The sequence below is a fragment of the Pangasianodon hypophthalmus genome, chromosome 26, assembly GCF_027358585.1.
Source record: "Pangasianodon hypophthalmus isolate fPanHyp1 chromosome 26, fPanHyp1.pri, whole genome shotgun sequence".
Lineage (NCBI taxonomy): Eukaryota > Metazoa > Chordata > Actinopteri > Siluriformes > Pangasiidae > Pangasianodon > Pangasianodon hypophthalmus.
The window spans coordinates 5,894,058-5,914,520 of NC_069735.1; the positions used below are offsets into that span (position 1 = coordinate 5,894,058).

General features: G+C 40.4%; 1 protein-coding gene across 1 annotated transcript; it reads left to right on the forward strand.

Annotated features, from left to right (window-relative positions):
- Nucleotides 1-222: 222 nt before the first annotated feature.
- On the forward strand, nt 223-18,995 carry LOC113537511 (A disintegrin and metalloproteinase with thrombospondin motifs 5). Its single transcript, XM_026932024.3, has 8 exons — nt 223-1,549; nt 9,246-9,378; nt 9,910-10,077; nt 10,348-10,631; nt 12,375-12,558; nt 13,001-13,176; nt 13,768-13,943; nt 15,370-18,995. Exons 1-8 carry the CDS (start codon nt 515-517, stop codon nt 15,998-16,000), a joined length of 2,787 nt encoding a protein of 928 aa, XP_026787825.3. The 5' UTR covers nt 223-514; the 3' UTR covers nt 16,001-18,995.
- Nucleotides 18,996-20,463: the final 1,468 nt, after the last annotated feature.

Here is a 20,463-nt window from a genome sequence, read left to right on the forward strand (position 1 = left end):
GCGGCTGCGTGCAAAACTGCTTACAGGCGCACTAAATGATATGTCGAACCAGACATACTAGACACGGTATTTACATACTGTTTAGTAGGGTAGCGTGGGTATTTTGGACGATGCCAAAACGAGTGCTGTGAGGAAGGAGGTGTACTGAAGAGTTCAGCGCTAAGGGGGCAGGACTTTGTCTCTCTCTCTCTCTCTCTCTCTCTCTCTCTCTCTCTCTCTGTGTGCGCGCGTGCGTGCGCGCGCGCGCTTTTAAAGAGGAAAACTTTACGGTTGTTCATGTTTAGCTTCACTTCTCGCGCACTCTTCGTCCCGGCTCTGTTTTGCCTTCAGCTTTTCTATGCCCTGCTCTTTTTCCGCCTCTTCCTACTTTTGTGCGGATGCATGAAGAAGATGCGCATCCACATCACGGAGCGGTTGTTTACATTTTGCTAAATTCCATCCCTAAGTCAAGTTAAGCCTGTTTATGCGTGTTAGTGTGTGGATGTGAGCTGTGATCCTCTCTTTCTGAGAGACAATGACTGTCGCACTTTGCTCTTTCCCCGGCGGCGTCGCGTCGCTGAAGATTGTTTTGCTGTGCTTCTCGTTGCCGCGCATGGCCGATGCTCTTCCGGACTCCGCGAGTCTCTCGCCACCTGTCAATGGGTCGGGCTTCGCACCTGTACGGAAGACCGGCGGCTTCGTGCGCGCCATCGACCGGCTCTACCACGGAGGCGGGAGAGTGGGCTACCTCCTCTATTTGGACGATCAGCGGTTTCAGCTTGACCTGGAGCGGGACGAATCGGTGCTGTCGCCTCACTTTAGCTCTCCGTACAGTGCGACGCTACGGGGAGCGGGAATGCTGCCTCGCGGCTGCTTATATCGGGGAACTGTGGACTCCAATCCGGAATCGTTGGCGGTGTTCAACATGTGCAGGGGAGGACTAAATGGATTTTTCGCCGTGAACCATGACCGCTACAAAATCAAACCCATCGCGCACGCCAAAGAGCACGAGAACGACGCAGAGCGCACGCTGCACTATTACACCTGGGAGAGCTTCAGCTTCGAGGCCGTGACGGAACACGAAAGCTGCGGAACGCGTGAACGGAGAAGGCGCGATGGAAGAGCGTGGAAGCGCCGAAGGACAGGTAAAGCGGACGGGGTGTTAAGGCGTGACGATTACGAGGTGCACGGTAGGAGGTTTTGGGTTGATTTCGCGCAATCGCAAAATGCAAAGATGCGCCGCAAAAGATCGGTGTCACGCGCGCGGCACGTGGAGCTGCTGCTGGTGGCAGACGCGTCCATGGCTAAGAAGTACGGCAACGATTTACAGCACTACCTGCTGACACTGGCGTCTATCGCATCGCGGCTGTACGGCCACGCCAGTATCGAGAACCCTATCCGCCTCTCCGTGGTGAAGGTCACGGTGTTGGCAGAGAACGAGAAAGGTCTCGATGTGTCCAAGAACGCTGCTGCAACGCTCAAGAGCTTCTGCAAGTGGCAGAACCAGCAGAACCCCCTGGACGATGACCATCAGCACCATCACGACGCGGCCATTCTCTTCACCAGGCAGGTAAAAAGAAAAAGACATCTGTGACCATGGATAGAATCAGTCACCCTTCGAAAAGTAAGAGTGTGTGTGTGTGTGTGTGTGTGTGTGTTGGGGGAGTACAGACACAGAATGTTCAGAGTTCCACGTGCAAATGTTTTGATTCAGTCATGTTTGTACAGATCCAGGAAATACTTGATGTCTAAGGTTTTTTGCTTTCCAAAGTTGAAACATACTCAATTTCATTTCAAACAAACTACCATAGAATGCTTGATTATTCCGTGATGGATGAACAACAAATAACATTCATAAGAAACAACAAGGCATTTCATCATTTCAAAACTCTGCAAAAATGTCTTTTGTGTGCTGTTCTTGTTCTTATGAGCCCTTTTTCATTGTGTACCGGTGATTCACAGACCCTTAGCTCTCTCCACAGCTCTGCAAATGAGGCAGACAAAACATAATTTGTAATTATATAGCCTGTGTAACTCTTGATATATGGAACAGACCATATATAAAAAGCGTACTTTGGGTCTGTGTGAATGATTTCTAAGGCCTACATACAACCTCATACAAGACACAAGCATCTCTCATCACACGTAGAATTACACAGACACAGACACACACACACACACACACACACACACTTGAAAGAGTCATGCCAATCCAGACATTCGTTATCACCAAAACCATGTAGTTCACAGAGAATATACTAATTTGAGGGGGGATTATACCAGGAAAATGACTAGATTTTACTTCATAAGCTGCTTTGAGGAAAAGGTGTATAAATCATGTGCTTAGGAAAGCTTAGTACCCAGTCCCATTTTCAAAATATTTGGTGTCCATATCTTAGCACCCCTGGCAGGTGTACAGTGTGTGTGAGTTAAAAAATGTACACTAGTCAGCATTCAAATAATTGTTTTATGTGGAAATATTTCTTAACTTCAAATAGCTCTCATGCCTTCTACTTTCCTTATGGATTTTGAGCTCTCAGAGACCTCCCTTGTCTAAACACAAGACCCCTCCCACCCCCCACCCCCCCAAATCAAACCCACAGCAAAGTACAATGTTTTGTGCCTCTATCACCCCCTCTCATGTGGTAAGCTTGCTTTCATCCCTCCTTGCAAGTGCTATGTCCTTTGCCTAACCAAACTCTCAGCATATGTGAATCATGTGAGGTCCTGTTCAGTAGGGAACAGATCCCACACTTAGTTATGATTCTCTTGGCATTGGGATTCTCAATGGAATCAGCTCTGAGGTGCTTTCATTTGGCACTAGGTTGATGTTGCTTCCCCTTGGCAGGGCTCACTAATGCCATATTCCACTGACAGCCTGCTTTCTCTTGGCAGTGCCACAGAGTGCTGGACTGGTGTAGAGCAAATCGGTGCCAGTGCATTTCTCTGGCTGAGTGGTGCTTACACACCTGGTGGAGCAGCGTCTGTGGGTGTGGTTATTGTGGTTGTCTCTGCCATGACAACAGGGAACAGCAGGCAAAAAAGAGCATGCAAAAACCCAAGGGGAGGAGGTACCAACCCACAGTGTTGAGTGTGTGAAATGGACTCACAGAGTTATCATGCTTCACTTCCTCAAGTTGCACAATGTCCAAGTACATATGCAGTGACTGTAATTACCCAAACGTATAAAGCCTGGCTGGCTCACTTGGTAGAGTAAGAGCCACTTAAGCTGTGAGATAGTTAAGTCTCTGGGCTACTGAGCAGAAGGTTGAGAGTTCAAATCCTGGCCCATCCCACTGGCAGTATTTGGCTCTTTCTCAGCTACTCAGCTCAGTTGTAAGACATGTTAGATTGAAGCATCTGCTAAATTAATAAATGTAAAGCCATTATATCTCAAAGCTCAACGCAGTGCATAGTGAAGAGCAGAACAAACCCTCCTAAAGAATCCAGTGTGGACATGGTACAGATCTTACCAGTGTGCACTTCACAAAATGCATTCCATTTTCTAACTGTCCGCACTACATCATTAATTTTAGTAAGGAGAATTTCAAGCGAATTAGGCACTGGCTTTTTTGAGTCATGTTTTGGTGCTCAAAGAGTAGGCAGAACAACAAAACAAGCCTCCTCCCCACACCAACACACATTTCTCAGAATCCCTTTGCCCCTCTTTCAGCTCCTGTGTGAGCTCAAGCATGCAAGGATGACAGAGGAGGCCAGAACAAGAGGCACATTGAGAGGCATTATGAGATATTATGTCATGCAGGAGACGAATCGACGAGCATTCTGACACTGCAGGAGAGAGAGAGGACAATGCCTCGACTGTCAGCCTGTGGAGGGGACTGGACAAGAATGGGATGCAAAGAGCAGCTTCTGAGGGACTGTGTGCCAGAAAAGATTTGGTATTCAGTTGTGTCCTCAACAAAGTAGTCTCTGAGTCAACTTGAATGCCATTTGATTCAGTTTCAGTTTCAAGCCTGGTGTCAAGGAGAAACTGAAAATGTACTGGGGTCTCATTTATCAAGTGTGCGTACTAATAGGGTTTTTTAAACCCCATTTTCTTCCAGTTTAGTCATTTGCTAATTCCCACCCACTGGCTAGTTATCCTCAATTACATATCTACATTTGAGACCACACATTTACATACACCTAGGCAAAAGAGATTCAAAGTAAGTTTTTCGCAACTACTTACATTTCATGTTACCATACTTTTCTACTTTACTACTTTGTTTACAGAGGCGATTTTTAAACAATCGATTACAGACAGATTTATTTCAGCTTTAATTCACTATATCAGAATTCCCATAAGGTCAAATGTTTACATACACCAAGTTGACTTTCCCTATAAACAATATGGAAGATTACAGAAATTGAGGTAATAACATTTAGAATCTTCTGATTGGTTAATTGGGAGTGCACCTGTGGTTGTATTTAAGATTTTATCCCTTTATATAAAATAATCCGCAAATCAGCCAGAAACTCAGAAAAAAAAATTCTCAAAAAAAAGGGCCTTCTTAGGAGCAATTTCCTGAAGGTACCACAAACATGTATACAAACTATTGTATGCAAATATGAAAATCCTAAGCCCACACAGACACTGTGTCATTCAGAAAGGAGGCAAAAATTAACTCCCTGGGATGACCGAACTTTGGACTGAAAGGTTAAACTGAATCCCAAAACAACAATAAACGTACTGGTGAAGGAGTTGGAGGCCTCAGATACCAAAATATGTACATCCACCATTGACCTGAAAGGCTGCCGTGCAAGGAATACGCCCCTACTCCAAGACCAGCATGAAAAAGTTAGAGTGAAGTCTGCAGGTGTTCAACATAGAAAATGTGTGGATGGAATTGAAAAAGTGTGTCCGAGTTGACAAAATAATTATATGAAAAGTGTACTATGCGTTACTGCAGAATCACCTAAAAATACACCAGCCAGCAGAGTTTTTGTGATTGCCACTGCTGGCAAGCAGTTTCTGTCTACAAAATTTATATTATTATGTCCTCCCATACTCTTCTTAAACCTGAAATTGTTTAAGAAGAGTACTATCAGTTTAGGCTGTCAGTTCTGGATGATGAACAGTTTATTGCAAGGTAAATCGTGAACAGGGAAAAAATCAATATCTCACAAGCCTATTGTGCAGTGTGGACAGTGTCACAATCTGCTGTATGTATCAGAAGCCTAGTTAGAACCGCCAGTTAAGTTTTTGCTGTCGTCAGCATTGTGTGGTTGCTCACTAACCATATTTATGTGCTGTACGCTGCACACAGACAGTGACTGGCTTGTTTCCCAAGATTAAATCCAACAGCAAGCTAGTATTTAGAGAGAAAAAAAAGATCATAAAAACACCCAGGTAATGGAAGCAGCAGTAACTGAAAAGTGGCAATGGTGTCTTCTGTGTCTTCATGCTTTGGACCATTTCTTTCCTTCTGAAGTTTCAGCACATAAAACTGTGCTAACTGAGCACTGCCTGTTTTTCAACACTGTCACACTGAGGTGACTAGTGGCATCATCATTTTACTTTGGATAGTATTACAGAGTGCACACAGTGTCGTGAAGTATCGTCCAGTGAACACCTTTGTGATATGATTTTCACAGTGGCATCGAGAGTCATGGAGTGTGACCAGCAGTCAGAAGAAAAGATTTTTCTCATTGTACAGTGATTTTTCTCATTGTAAGTCTTAGTTGTTTGTGTAGATGTATAACACTAACAAAATGGGAGGCATATTTTCCTGTGAGTTTCTTCGCTAATGTTTGTAGCAGGGTCTGGTATTTCACACATCCTATATTTCTCTCCCTGTACTGGAAGTTGACAGCATGCTGAAAACCTCAAACAAATTTGGGATGGACTATGTTGAACCATGATGCTGGCGGCATGGCAAAAAGCTTTGGGCTGTGTGCCAGAGTCAGGAAGCAACACTGCTGGATTCGTTCCGGGAACTTTTGAGAAACTCAATATGTCAAGAAGTTTGTCTTTGACCACCATGGATCTGGAATTGCTCATAAATTTTTGTTGACATTATGGGAGGGAGCCTTTTTGTTTATTCATCTGAAGATAACTTTATTCATCATTGAATATATACACAGTAACCATGTTCATTGGGAACGTACAGTACGAAGCCCCAGCTGCTGGTCTGCAGTTTTTTTAATGATGATAATGAAGATGAGAGAACCTCATCATTAGAGGTTGAGAGATCATCATCATTACTCATCTCCTACAAATGGGACAAAAACATCAAATACATGCTTGTAAGGAGCAAGACAGCTGAGTGTGGAACTAAGCAAAGAGGAAGCGGAGCTGTTTTCACCCATCCTTAGAAGAACAACAAATCAGAAACAGCTGACAGAATCTTGCGGTGTGGTCACACCTAGCATCAAATATCCAGAGTTCTCTCCACCTAAATACCACTCTTCCTGGCTCTCCTCAACATGTTTGCTCTGAATGAATGCCAAGTGTGAGGGCTAACCGAGTGTGCAATGGTGCCGTAAGTTGTGGTAGTGCATTTGTGAGATAGAGAGAGACATCAGATATTCCAAACTCAACTGTAAACTGTTGTCGTCACTATAATTCCTATCCATCATCCATTTTTGTCTTGAATCCTACTTTGATTGGCATTTCTCTCTTGCGCCACTATGCTTCTGTAACTGACAGGCCATCACTGTCATGGCTTAATGTTTGATTGGCCAGACTGTCCAATCACTGGACCACAATCCACAGCTTCTGTTTTGATTGTCGCCTCACATATGTTCCTCTCTGTTGTCGCTGCCAATATTGTTTTCCCTGAATATTTCAGAAATTTTCATTTCCTTTTGGCCTCCCTTTTCCCTTGGCGTGTAGCCAAGGGAATTCCTCAAATCACTGTCTGTGTATTTGCCTCTTTCTCCCGTATTTTCGTCTCCATCTTGTGCCATGTCTCTCTCTGTCTCCAGCTCTGTTTATGTCTGTCTGTGCCCTTCTCTCATGGGTCTGTGAAAGATCCATGTTCAAAATCAACAAAACGGCAGTAAAGGGGTCAGTTGCAGGGGATAAAGAATTAAAAAAATAAAACGGATATTTGAGAGAGGGTGTGTCAGGAAAAAAAACAGAAAAGGGTTAGATAGATATTGGATGAGGGAGCCCATGAGGAGGGAGGAAAAGAAAATGTGGAATAGCATAAAGATTAGTCCTTTCAATCACATATCAGGAATAACAATATTAAGATCAAATAATGTGGCATAGTTAAAAGTGAAACTTTTCATACATATCTATATTTTTGTATATTTTTGTACTATTATTGTATAGCCACTTCACAGTTATGCATGCTTAACTATAGTAGTGCAGGGACATGCCATCTCAGAGATCATACAGAATGTAATACACAACCACATGCAATGCTCCACCCAGACCTAGCCTTTAGGGCAGTCAACACTGTCCTCACACTGGCCTCTACAAAATACACAACACACCTGCAGTCCACTGATGTAATCACTGAAACCTCAGGATTTTTAGACTCAGATGGTCTAGTAAACGTACTTGGTCTTCAGAGAACTTGCATTTAAGAGCACCTTTCTCTAATGTGGTTTGGGTGTGGGGGGAAGTGACTTGTTTGTGTGTATGTGTTTACATAAACTTGTGTGTCAAATGCTGGAACAAAGTGTGGTTTGTCTCCTTTTAGCATGAGTAAATGGGTAAATATGCACTCGAAGAGGCTCAGCGAGTTTCTGGGCATAATTAGTCTGTTATTACAGAATAGGGGTATGTGGTATTTCATCTCCATGATGCATTTATATCATATAGATCTTGTAGAGATTGATGTATGTTTGCAAAAAACACAGGGCCCACCCCTGAGGTTTTCATAGGATTATTCACGGAAAATTCTCTGCATTCAAATGCGTTATCTTCCACTGGGCCCATGGAGCAGTGAGCAGGGTCACCTAAAGTACAGATAGTTCCAGGGAGTAACTGCAATGTAGTTATGCAAAAAATGATGACTGTTTAGATAAATAAAATTCACTTTATAAATGAAATGATCTCTCTAATAGAAATTATAGCCCTCTTCTTTATATTATATTATATTGTATTATATTATATTATACTATATTATGTTATATTATATTATAGCCATCCATACTGGATTCAACAAATCCACTTAAATCAGTGGCCTTAAAGGAGTTTTTTGGACTCATCATTCTTTGTGCATCACCATAGCAGTTTCTCCTGCAAGAGAGGCAATCAACTATACACCAAGCAAACCAATAAACACCTTTGTACCATAAGAATGAAGGGTTCTCCTTTCATGTGGCAAGACATAACATTAATAACATTTCTGTTTGCATTGCTAGTTGTTGCTACAGGAGTAATAACTGCCTAAGGAGGAAAAAACTTCTCTACACTCTGCACTATATATATATATATATAGGGGTGACTGCTTATGTAATCACTATATTTATGGGTTTTTTGTGTTTTTTTTTTTTTTTTGGTAAATATTTTTTCAAACTATATTGAAGCTTCCCCACTTCAATATTTTGGGTTATTTTGTCTAGATATATAAAGTTCAAGAGGCACTATAAAATCCTATTGGCAGCCATGTACGTTTGTATGTGTGTATTCATATTGAGATGTGAATCGGAGCGCGTGGTGAGTTGATCACCTTATTGATCTCTGCCTTGCTGAACAATAATCAGCCCTGAAGGTGTAATTGCATGTGACATAGGAAGAGAAGCTAGATCAATCAGCTACCAGAACAAAACACATGGTGGATAGATCATTGTGAAAAAGAAGTAGTGAGCAAGACACAAAATTATCAGTGGGCATGGATAGGCACCAGCTTAACCACCATCTTAAATTAGATTCAACCTTATTGTCATTGTGCAGAGTACAAGTACAGAGCCAATGAAATACAGTAATATTTTTGCATATCCCAGCTTGCTAGGAAGCTGGGGTCAGAGAGCAGGGTCAGCCATGATACAGCATCGCTGTTGCAGACGTAGTTAAGGGCCTTGCTCAAGGGCCCAACAGTGGCAGCTTGGCAGTGCTTCTGATCAGTAACCCAGAGCCTTAACTGTTCAGCCACCACCACCTCTTATCACTGAAGCAAACCAGTTGGTGCAATTTACAATAGTTTCCTCTTGCTATTATTGCAGCCCAGAGCCTTTTCATTAAAAGAGTTATGTGTGTACAATTGCAGTGTGTATATGTTTGTGTGTGTTCATTAGAATGTGTTTGACAGTAAAAGGCCCAGTGAAGTTCTCAGCTAAACTTGAGTCATGCACGCGTGTGCTCTCTTTAGGACCTGTGCGGACATCACTCGTGTGATACACTGGGCATGGCCGATGTGGGCACAGTGTGTTCTCCAGAGAGGAGCTGCGCTGTGATAGAAGATGATGGCCTGCATGCTGCTTTCACTGTCGCACATGAAATTGGTATGAACCAAACACCATAAAGCATTTCTGTATGCGTTTTCAGAAACAGCACATCACACTATAATAATATTTTCCCTGCTTTAAAACTCAAGATTCAGCAAACACAGGTCTTGATGATGAATTTAATTAGGTCAAATTAGAAACAAGATTAAACTGTTCAGTTGAACTACAGAACCTTGTTGTAGATGTGATTAGAACTGAAGAGGGAAAGAACACACAGCAGTTAAAATCTGTTTGTGTGTTTGCTCTGTTTTCATAGCAAATTCATGGACTGGGAAAGATGATGTTTTATCCGAATCCAAATTATGACATGATAACGCTTCATAATTCTGAATACATAACGTATCTCTAGACCTCAAATAAATAGGTCTCTGACTACAAATATTCAACTGTGTTGACTCTGAGGACTTGTTAATTAAGTGTTTATTGTATTTAACTTTATCCTACATTCCAAGTTTGGGATCAGTGCTCTAACCCACAAATTACTCACAAGTCACTCTCTAACAATCTAATGTGTATGAATGTTTTCAGGGCACCTTTTAGGCTTGTCTCATGATGATTCAAAGTTCTGTGAGGAGAGGTTTGGCTCCACAGAAGACAAGAGACTCATGTCATCTATCCTGACCTCCATTGACGCCTCCAAACCCTGGAGCCGCTGCACCTCGGCCACCATCACTGACTTCTTTGATGATGGAAATGGTGTGACTCTTCATCACGGTTCTATTGATAGACATATAAAGTAAAAACATATTAACATAAAGCCATGTTTTCATTAAAATGTGGATTTTTTTAAATGGGTTCCACAACCACAAAACTTTCCGTGGACACATTAGTTCTCCTAAATGCAACGTCAGAGATAAACCAAAGTTTATAGTGTTCTGTGTGATCTGACGTAAAAAACATAATTTAAGCACTTTAAACTAGCGCATGATTTTGCTGACTGCTCAATCCTTCTCTCTTCCACTGCAGCGGAGTGTTTGCTGGATATGCCACATAATCCTTTGCTCGGTCCTGAGGAACTTCCTGGTCAGAGCTATGACGCAGTGCGGCAGTGCCAGCTAGCCTTCGGGCCCGAGTACACGGTGTGCCCAGGCATGGACGTGTGTGCTCGTCTGTGGTGCGCTGTAATCAGGAAGGGCCAGATGGTGTGTCTAACCAAGAAACTGCCAGCGGCAGAGGGCACACAGTGTGGCAAGGGCAGGATATGCCTGCATGGGAAGTGTGTGGACAAGACACGCAAGAGGCATTATTCGGTGGGTTTGGGGGAAGAGTATGGTACACTGGGGAAGACAGTTTTTAATACTATAAAATTACCAGTGTTTAAATTCAGCAGAGTTTATTTAAGGCATATGGGTGTTTTAGGAATTCTGTGTTGACAGGCTAAGCATGATATATTGTGATCACAGAGTGGAAGAGCACTAGAGGAAAATATATGGTTAGATGTGTTAAAATAATGTGGAACAGCTCTCCAGGAGGCACTGGGTGGATAGAGAGGTTTCCCAGCATGAACTTGGGCTGGAATGTGAGAAAAAGACAGACAGAATGTCAGAGGGAAAGTGAAGCAGGCTTGCTGAAACAAAGTACACCCTAAACGAGACATTGCATGGTCAAAGACTGAGAGGAATTCAAAGTGAGGAAAGATGGGGTGGAACTAGTGACAAAAAGCTGAAAGACAGATGAACTGGAGATGTCTTTAGGAAAAGTGTTAGCAGAAAAGCAGGTCAAATGAGCCATGAAGGTGTGTGGGCCTTCTCAACATGAAAATATGAGAAGCAGGAACATGAGAAGAAGGTTGAAGTGGGAAGTGCCAAATGTTTTTGACTTGGCAAGAGAGGGCATATCTCTGATGCAGTAGTTTGTTGCTATGATGGAAGACAGAGATAAGAGAAGAATCTTCCACTGACATAAAATAAGAGAAACTGAATGGGGTCAAAGAAGTTTGTTGAATAAGTTACGAGTACCAAATGACTACCCATACTTTATGTCCTTTGGTTATTGTGCATAAATTTGTAGTGATGTGGTCATGAGGCATTTTTCTAGCCTAAGGTAGCCGGGATAATATCAAGCAGATTAATCCTGCAGGACTTGAGGAATTTTATGCACTGTCTGCCCTTCTCCAGGCTGCTTGGGTATTTTTGTCTTGTAGGTTATTAAGTGTCACAGAGACTCATTTTCTTTAAAAGAAGAATGTCCCCTTTGAGAGTATTTCCTCATGTCTATTTGTTTGTACTAAGGAATCAGGAAAATGTGGGTCTGGTGTGTTCCATTAGGGCTCACACATACATACTTCCCCTCTTTTCCTCTGGTAAATTTGTCTTCAATGTGCATTGCTTCTTCACAGTGTCCAGTGTTTGTAGTGTGCCATAACTCAGTTAAGACACTTTTTGCACTGTTGTTGGCTTCATGCATGTTTATTAGTAATGAGAATGGGTGTGCACACATTCTTGCATGAAACATCTCTCTGAGACTCTTAACTTACTTATTTCTGTAGCTGAATTCTTTTGACATTAAGCAATTTCAAGAAAAATGTACTTTAGTGTCTCTCAAGCCCTACAGATACAGATGCCTTGAAGCATTGGTTAGCTGTTTTGTTTTTTTATTTTATATTCTCCATAATGGCAGCAAACAAAAATTTAATGTCATAGTACAATTCAGTTTTGCTTTTCCCAGTCATTGTCAATAACCCAATAGGTTCTCCAAAGTTTCAGATGACTTTCAAGGACTTAATGAATTCTTGTTGCAGTATCTTGAACCAATTTGTTATAAATTGCATTCAAGATCAGGATTTCATGTGTGATTTATGGGCACCACATGAAGAGGACTATTTGGGCTCTCCCCACTTGTATTTGCACTCTCGTCCTGGGATTTTAACTGCCATCCTTATGGTCACTAACAAAGAACTTAACCTCTTAAGTCCTAACTTTCTGCTACACTTGCCCACATACTCTTAATAACTCTTAATAACTCACTTTCCTTCTGATTTTATCTCCTCTTAGGCCTCTAACCACGGTAGCTGGAGTTCCTGGGGGCCGTGGGGTGCGTGCTCTCGGACATGCGGAGGCGGAGTGCAGTTCACACAGCGTCTGTGCAACAACCCCCCTCCTCGCAACAATGGACGCTACTGCACAGGAAAGAGAGCCATCTACAGGTCCTGTAACGTCACTCCATGCCCCATGCGAAGTGAGAGCCAACACTTACACACACACATATATACAGTACACACATACGCTGAAGCACATTTCTCCAAGATGGTTCATGAATACATGCAATGAGACATCATCTAAGTGTTGCCATATGCAGTTTAAATACAAGTATATACATAGCTCTACCACCCAATTATACACACATGTTCGTTTTACTAGTCTTGTGAGGAACTTCCATTGACATATTTATTAATGCAGTTATTTACACATAAATTAGCTGCATTAATATTAAACACCTAAATCTATCCCTAACCTTAACCTCAGTAACCAAAATGAAACCTTTTGGCTCTTTTAGCTTTTTTTTTTAAATAAAAGCTGCAGTTTTTGTTAAAAAAGTCAAAGTCTGGTCAAACTCACATATATTCCTATCCTTGTATATAGACACTCACTCTCTACTGTGGCTTTTTGCTTTAAATTAGATAAGAATTTTAGACAGGAACAGTGTGAGGCAAGGAATGGGCCTCAGACAGACCCTAAAGGAGTGAAGACCTTTGTCGAGTGGGTGCCCAAGTATGCTGGCGTGCTGCCAAAGGACATGTGCAAGTTAACCTGTAGGGCCAAAGGCACAGGCTACTATGTAGTGTTCTCACAAAGGGTAAGTTCAACACAATTTAATATGAAATATACTGTATATAAAATATACACTACACAAAAGTTACTGTAAGACTGTAAATGACAATAAGCCCAGATTTGTCTTACAGTTGATATTAGACATTTTCGTTATCAACTATAATCAGAATGGTCTGAGCTGACAGAAATGCTGTGGTAACTCAAATAATCGCTCTTTATAATCATGGTGAGCAGAAAAGCTACAACAGCAGAAGACCACATTGACAGGAACAGGAATCTGAGGCTACAGTGGGCACAGGCTCACCTAATCTGGACAGTTGAAGATTGGAAAAACATCTCCTGGTCTTTTTCCAATCATCAACTGTTCAGTTTCAGTGAACCTATGCCAACTGTAGCCTCTACTGTAGCCTATGTCAACTGTAGCCAAGGTGATCAGCAGATTCTGAAATACTCATACCAGCTATAAACTAAAATAAAATACAATTTTTAAATATTAAAATAGAATGCTCATCAAACTTTTCTGTTGAAGAGAGTAGTTAAAAAGAATCAAGATAACACCAATGGCAAAAGGATCAGTTCAGGGTTTTGGTATTCATACAAACATGTTTTTTCTTAGGTGATAGATGGGACGGAGTGTAGGCCCTACAGCAGCTCAGTGTGTGTGAAAGGGAAGTGTGTGCGCACTGGCTGTGATGGAATAATAGGATCCAAGCTGCATTATGACAAATGTGGCATCTGCGGTGGTGACGGCACAGGCTGCATAAGAGTGGCTGGCAACTTCACCAAGAAGAGGTAGGAAAACACTCTGTGTTCTTTGTGGCAAAGAATTAAGCTAAATGTAGATGTAAAGAGATATTTTCTGTTGCTAGTATTTCTATATAAGGATAGCCTAATTTTTAACCCCTCCACAGTGCAGTCCAGACATATATTTCTCACTTGTTTAACTACATAAGCTATCCTATAAGATTAACTGGAAATACTGAATAATTCATAGTACATACCAAAAAATGTGTTTTAAGATAAATAATTGAATAATAAGCAGAGACTGTTAAGTCTCAAACTGCACACACTTGAGAGTATTCCAGATGACTTTCCAGACGGAAAGTCAAAATACCTAACCTCCTACTTGGAAAAGTGTAATGGAATGGCACTCTATTTCGGAGTTCCAGCTGTTCAGGCAAGGTTAGGCAAAAATCAACAATCCTGACTTCACCGGCTGAAATATGACATCACACGAACATAGCAGTGCACAGACAGAAGCACATCATTAATGGTAAACTATTTTTAATGCGGTTCAGTTCAGCCTCTTTTTTGTTGTTTGTTTATAAGACTTTTCTTACACCAGACAATGGAACAATCCATGGTCAGATGCTAGAAATACTAACTAGGAACTTGCTACATCTGATTTTATTTAGAGCACATAGTTACAGGCTTTGTTCAATTGCTTGAAAACATTTTAAAAATGCTTGATGTTTTCAAGATTTCAAATGTACTTCATTTTGAATAAACATCTAAAGAATGTTTGACTTTCTGTTGTAAGTCACCTAAATAACATGGTAGAAAATTGAATCACTGGCGCTGCATTGCTAAAAGACCTCTCAGTAGAGTTGACAGTAAAGTTAGCAGTTAGACTCTTTAATCTGATATTAGCACTGGATTTAAAGCATATTGGCAAGAAATCTAAAAGAGTTGCAAGCATGAGACATTCTCTTATGCAAGTGGGAGCTGACAGTCAGAAATGAAAGCTGCAGGACAAAGAGAGATCAATATCATGTGTGACCCAAACCTAATGATTAGCAGCTCCAATTTTGTGTTTTTCCAGAAAGACGAGACCACAACCTACCCTCTTTTTGGTGCCTTACACACTACAAGATTAACCACCATTGGAATTCCTATTTTTCTGTTTCCATGCCTGTCCTAATTTTCCCAAATTCCTATATGACCTAAAAGCAAGTAGCCCAAATGTTGCTAATTAAATGAGTTGGTCTGTTTCTTATGTCCCTTCAAAAGAGCAACTGTGTTTTAATTGCTTACAATATCAGTTTATATCTGGAATGGACCACCTGAGTCAAACAGGAGTGAGCAGATGTGGTCAGAGTATTTATGGGACTTTTATGTCATTTACAAGCATATTTTATATATGTCTCCATTAAATGTCTCAGTTTTGTATTTATCTTATATCTTTCCATCTTCTCTCTTCCTCTCCTCCTATGTGCAGTAAGGGCTATACGGACGTTGTGAAGATCCCAGAGGGCTCAACTCACATGAAGGTCCGTCAGTACAAGACAAAAGGTCAGGCTCAGCTTTCTGCCTACCTAGCCCTGCGTCGGCCCAGTGGCGAGTACCTTCTCAATGGCAAGTTCATGATCTCCACCTCAGAGACAATAATCCCTCTGAATGGCACCATGCTTAATTACAGTGGCTGGAGCCAACATGATGAGGGTCTTCACACCACAGGGCCTGGGGCTCTCCGAGAGAGCCTTGTAGTGCAGGTACTAGCAACTGACCCAAAGAAGCCTCTAGACATACGTTACAGCTTCTTTGTGCCTCGCAAAACACCGCTTCCACCTCGGACAACCTTGGTGTTTTCTGCCACACCTGCAGCATTGTCCTCTGATGAGGTCTTAACCATGACCACAAAGGTTGTGCCCACAACAGAACCTCCGTCAGCAACCCTACCTGGGCCACGATGGGTGACAGGTTCATGGATGACCTGTTCCAGGACTTGTGACACAGGCTGGCAAAGTCGTACAGTCCAGTGCAAGGACCCACAGGGAAAACTAGCTAAGGGATGTCCTCTAGGGGACAGACCCTCAGCCTTTAAACACTGTCTGATTAAAAAGTGCTGAGAACTCCTGATGGAAATGTAATTGGGAAAACTTGTGCACATGGATGCATGCTTCTTCTTACGGGTCTGCAGTGAAAGGTCTCGAAAAGAGACAGACAGACAAACTGGAGCACATAGTGTCTTATACAGCAGAACAGTTTCAAATGCTTTTTCATGCCTGAACTTCGTCATTGTGAAACTGAATTTTTCTAGCATTATGACCCTGGACAAGGAGTTCCTGCCCTGGCCTCTAATGCAGTCACTTCATCTGCTGCCTGGAATCACTGAAGAGTCAACATTATGTAGCCACTCATCTTATGCCAACCACAATCCTTTTGTCCAGCCATCCCTCTATGGGGTTCAGTGCATTTCAGCTCATTAACTACATCAAATTTAAACTGCAACCCAGAGAAGTCAGTAGAAATTAATCCTGAGTTCATCATAAAGAAATGCAAGTTAATGGAGTCTGAGCTATTTATGCATGATTGGACTGTACTAAAGACTACTCTGGCTATGGACTGACTGGAAACTTTTGGAAACATGCCCAAAGGTTTCTGGATGTACACCATGTTCCAGTACATTCTCACTTGATTAATGTACGTACCACCATATTTGAAAAACTATAAGAGCACTCTGTCACATTTATGACAATGTGAGCTCATCTATGTCTTAGTGCTAATTCTTTGGTTAATGGCTGCCAATGTTTTTTTAAAATGTGCCCTGGATTCCTGCTGAAAAAGGAATGGACTGAAAACAAAATTATACGTTTCCTGAACAAGTGTTAATTTAACACATTTTCCATTAGAACATGCATAAACTTTTAAAGCAATAATGGTGGACGTGTATGATGTTAAAAATAGCATGCATTCATACTAAAGAGGCAAAACCATTTCTTACACCATTTCTTAGACACGTGATCTGTGTTAACAAAGCACATACAAGACACAAAAATACACTCTAAAGATTATCCTGACAAATAGTAAATAAAGCTTAATATCAAAATGTAAACTTAGCATAAAAATGAAGTTTATTACGTTTATTTCAAATAGTCAGTTCAACCAACTTGAAAATACTGTTCTTTTTAATCTGGACACATTTTTGAATGCACAATTCAACTACAGGCAGATGATAGTTGCGTCAACTAAATACACACAGGTGACAAAGGCAAAAACAACAAATTAAGGTGCTGGGCCACCACAAACCACCTGAACAGCTTCTGTGCACCATGGCATTGATTCTACAAATGAACACAGTTTTCCCAAATGTTATTCCTTCAGTTAGTGTTTTAATGATGATGGGGGAGAGCGCTGTTTAACGCATTGGTCCAAATTCTCTTATGGGTGTGCAGTTGAGTCAAGTTGTGGTGACTGTGAAGGCCATATTTTCATACTCAAAAAATATGCCCTGTGGATGAGGAGGACATGCCCTGGGAAGAGACTGCTCTCAATAGGATAGAAATGTTTCATCATAGGATAAAGGTGATAAATCAGAAGAACTTTGTATTGATTTGCAGTGGACACAAACCTTGCCAGCAAATGCAGCTGCATAACAGAGCCACCATTTTCCATTACTTTGTCACCCGTCTGTATTTAGGCAGCCTACAGAAAAAACCAGAACAAAATCATTCCTACTGTAATATCTATTCATTAGGTGTTCATGAAACCAATCATGGAGACAAATGTATTAATTGATTAATATTAACATTAGCATTCTATTCTCTTCATACTGGCTGATACAAATACACGTATACTGAATATTAGGCAATTATCTTTAAAGCATATTAGACTGACACCAAGTCATAGTCTTCAACTTGGTGCAACTAGCTAACCAATACACACAATTTTAATCCTACAAAGTTAAAATATTACTAATTCAAAAAAGAGTAGACAATACTTTAAACTAAGCTAACAATTTGCTTGGTCATTTTTAAGTGAAACTGAGTGTTAGCAACAGCTTTTACAGTGATGACATGCTTGCCTTGTAACTGAGAGATTAGGGTTTTAAACCTGATGGTGCCTTTGTATTCCTTTAGCCTTGAATATTAAGTTATTCAAATTAATTTACAGAAAATTAAATGTCGTCATGTTGTTAATGTATAATCTAGTTGAGTTTGTCTGACAATAGCACAGTTAAGTGGGGAATACTTAAAAAGATAATTGCAAATTGTTAATGTGTAACATATATTTCACATTATTGTTTGCTATGCTTTCAATTGCATTCATATTAAGAACACAAAGTGGAATTGTTTTGAAATTGTTTAAAATTCAGGTCATGCCAGACACTTGTTCACTCAAGCTGAAACTTCAATTGACTTCAAACTCTGAGGCCCTGAGATTTTAGCTCTGTTTTTTTATGTATGCAGTACTGTCAGATCATTGCCATGGGAAAATGTCTTTGCTGAATGACAAAAACACAGCACTGAAATCATAATTTATTATGTGTGTAACTGGTATGTAAAAAACTTGATGAATTTATTTATTGTTATTTTTTTGTATTTGACAAGGAATATGAATATATGACTAAGCAGACTATTTCCTTTTTAAGAATGTTTTTGTTTGTTTTCAAGTCATCTTCATAATATGTATATAAAATCTATATATTTAATTTGTTCTTTCTCGGCTTTCTAAAATTCCTTTTACCTTGCACAATCATATACTATATAGAATCACATTTGTGTGATGTTGCACAACCAATGTAAGAACGCAATAGAGAGTATATTTTTTAAAAAGACAAATTTTGTCAATTACAAATTGTCATTTACAAAATGTTAACAGTTATTTTCTTCTATCAAATCGATGTGATATGACAGAATCTCATAACTTCAGTATTTTCTTACTTTGCTGGTCAACATCAGTCAGTTTTATTCCACTCCATTCAACAAAAAAAAACTGCTCTGGATGTAGACGCCCCTGTTGAACTCAGCCAGCTGGAATTTGTAACTATTGTATAATTACATCCATATTTCACACAGTTTACGCCAGCTGAGACAACTGAAGTACAATAAAGAGTAAATTCAGTTCTATGGCGTTTTATTCTACTGCTTTTCTTCTATTCTCAGCATCATGACTGTTCATAAGCTTCCCATGCCTCATAGTGTTTAGATTATACACTGCCCACACACTCTTCATGAAAAAGAACTTAGAACTTAACTTCTATATACAATTATACACACACACACACACACACACACACACACACATATATATATATATATATATATATATATATATATATATATATATATAGTCAGGTCCATAAATATTGGGACAGTGACACAGTTTTGGTAATTTTGCCTCTGTACACCACCACAGTGGATTTGAAATGAAGCAGTCAAGATGTGACTTAAGCGTAGACTTTCAGCTTTAATTCAAGGGGTTTAACAAAAATATTGCATTAACCGTTTAGGAATTACAGCCATTTTTTACAGAGTTCCTCCATTTTCACAGGCTCAAAAGTAATGGGACAAACTAACATAATCATAAATATTAGGATTATTTTTATTACTTGGAGGTAAATCCTTTGCAGTCAATGACTACCTGAAGTCTGGACCCCATGGACATCACCAAATGCTGAGTTTCCTCCCTTGAGATGATTTGCCAGGTCTTTACTGCAGCCATCTTCAGTTGCTGCTTGTTTGTGGGTCATTCTGCCTTCGGATTTGTCTTCAATAAGTGAAAAGCAGCTCAGTTGGGTTGAGGTCAGGTGACTGATTCGGCCATTTAAGAACATTTAATTTCCAATCATTTATATTTATGTTTGTGGTCTTCTCTTCAATTTTCAGTAGGAAGAAATTCAGACACAGAGATGCAAAAATTTGATTTTTTTTTTGTTTCTTTATCCATTTCTGGGTTGATTTGGGTATATGTTTAGCTCATCATCTTGTTGCTCCCTATGGCCAAGTCTGTACCTTCTGGCATCCAAATTTTGGCTTGAAATATCTTGGTACTCAGAAGAATTCATGATGTCATCAAAGAGCCCCTGAACCACCAGCCACAAAACGGCCCCAAAGCATCACTGATCCACCTCCATATTTTACAGTGGGGTACCAGGTGATTTTCCCTGTATGCAGTCCCTTTTGTTTCTTTTTGTTGCTGATCGTGTGCATGACAAACAATTTTGATTTTGCGCTCATCTGTGCCAATTGTAGTTCTAATGACATCTGGTTAAGTTAATAACCGCCATTTAGCACCATAATCAACATTCAAAATATCAAAAATAGTTTTAATGAGAATTATTTTTGTTAAAACAAAGACAAAAAGTTTCACCTGTTGACTTAGTGGAAAATTTGTATTATTGTGTGTAGTGTTTATTTTCTGCAGTCATTTGTGTTCATTTTATGAAGGGTACCAAATACTTCTGGATGGCACGGTAGGTCTATCAGTTATTTACTGTATAACTGTTGTAAAATGACCTTTTTATAATAAATGGAAAAATATGCATCAACAACTTTTAGTTTATGTGAATTTGAGGACAAAGATACTTTCA

Coding starts and splice junctions, on each gene's coding strand:
- LOC113537511 (XM_026932024.3), top strand. CDS start 515: ATGACTGTCGCACTTTGCTCTTTCCCCGGCGGCGTCGCGTCGCTGAAG. Junction 9,379..9,909: donor CACTGTCGCACATGAAATTG/GTATGAACCAAA, acceptor GAATGTTTTCAG/GGCACCTTTTAGGCTTGTCT. Junction 10,632..12,374: donor CACGCAAGAGGCATTATTCG/GTGGGTTTGGGG, acceptor ATCTCCTCTTAG/GCCTCTAACCACGGTAGCTG.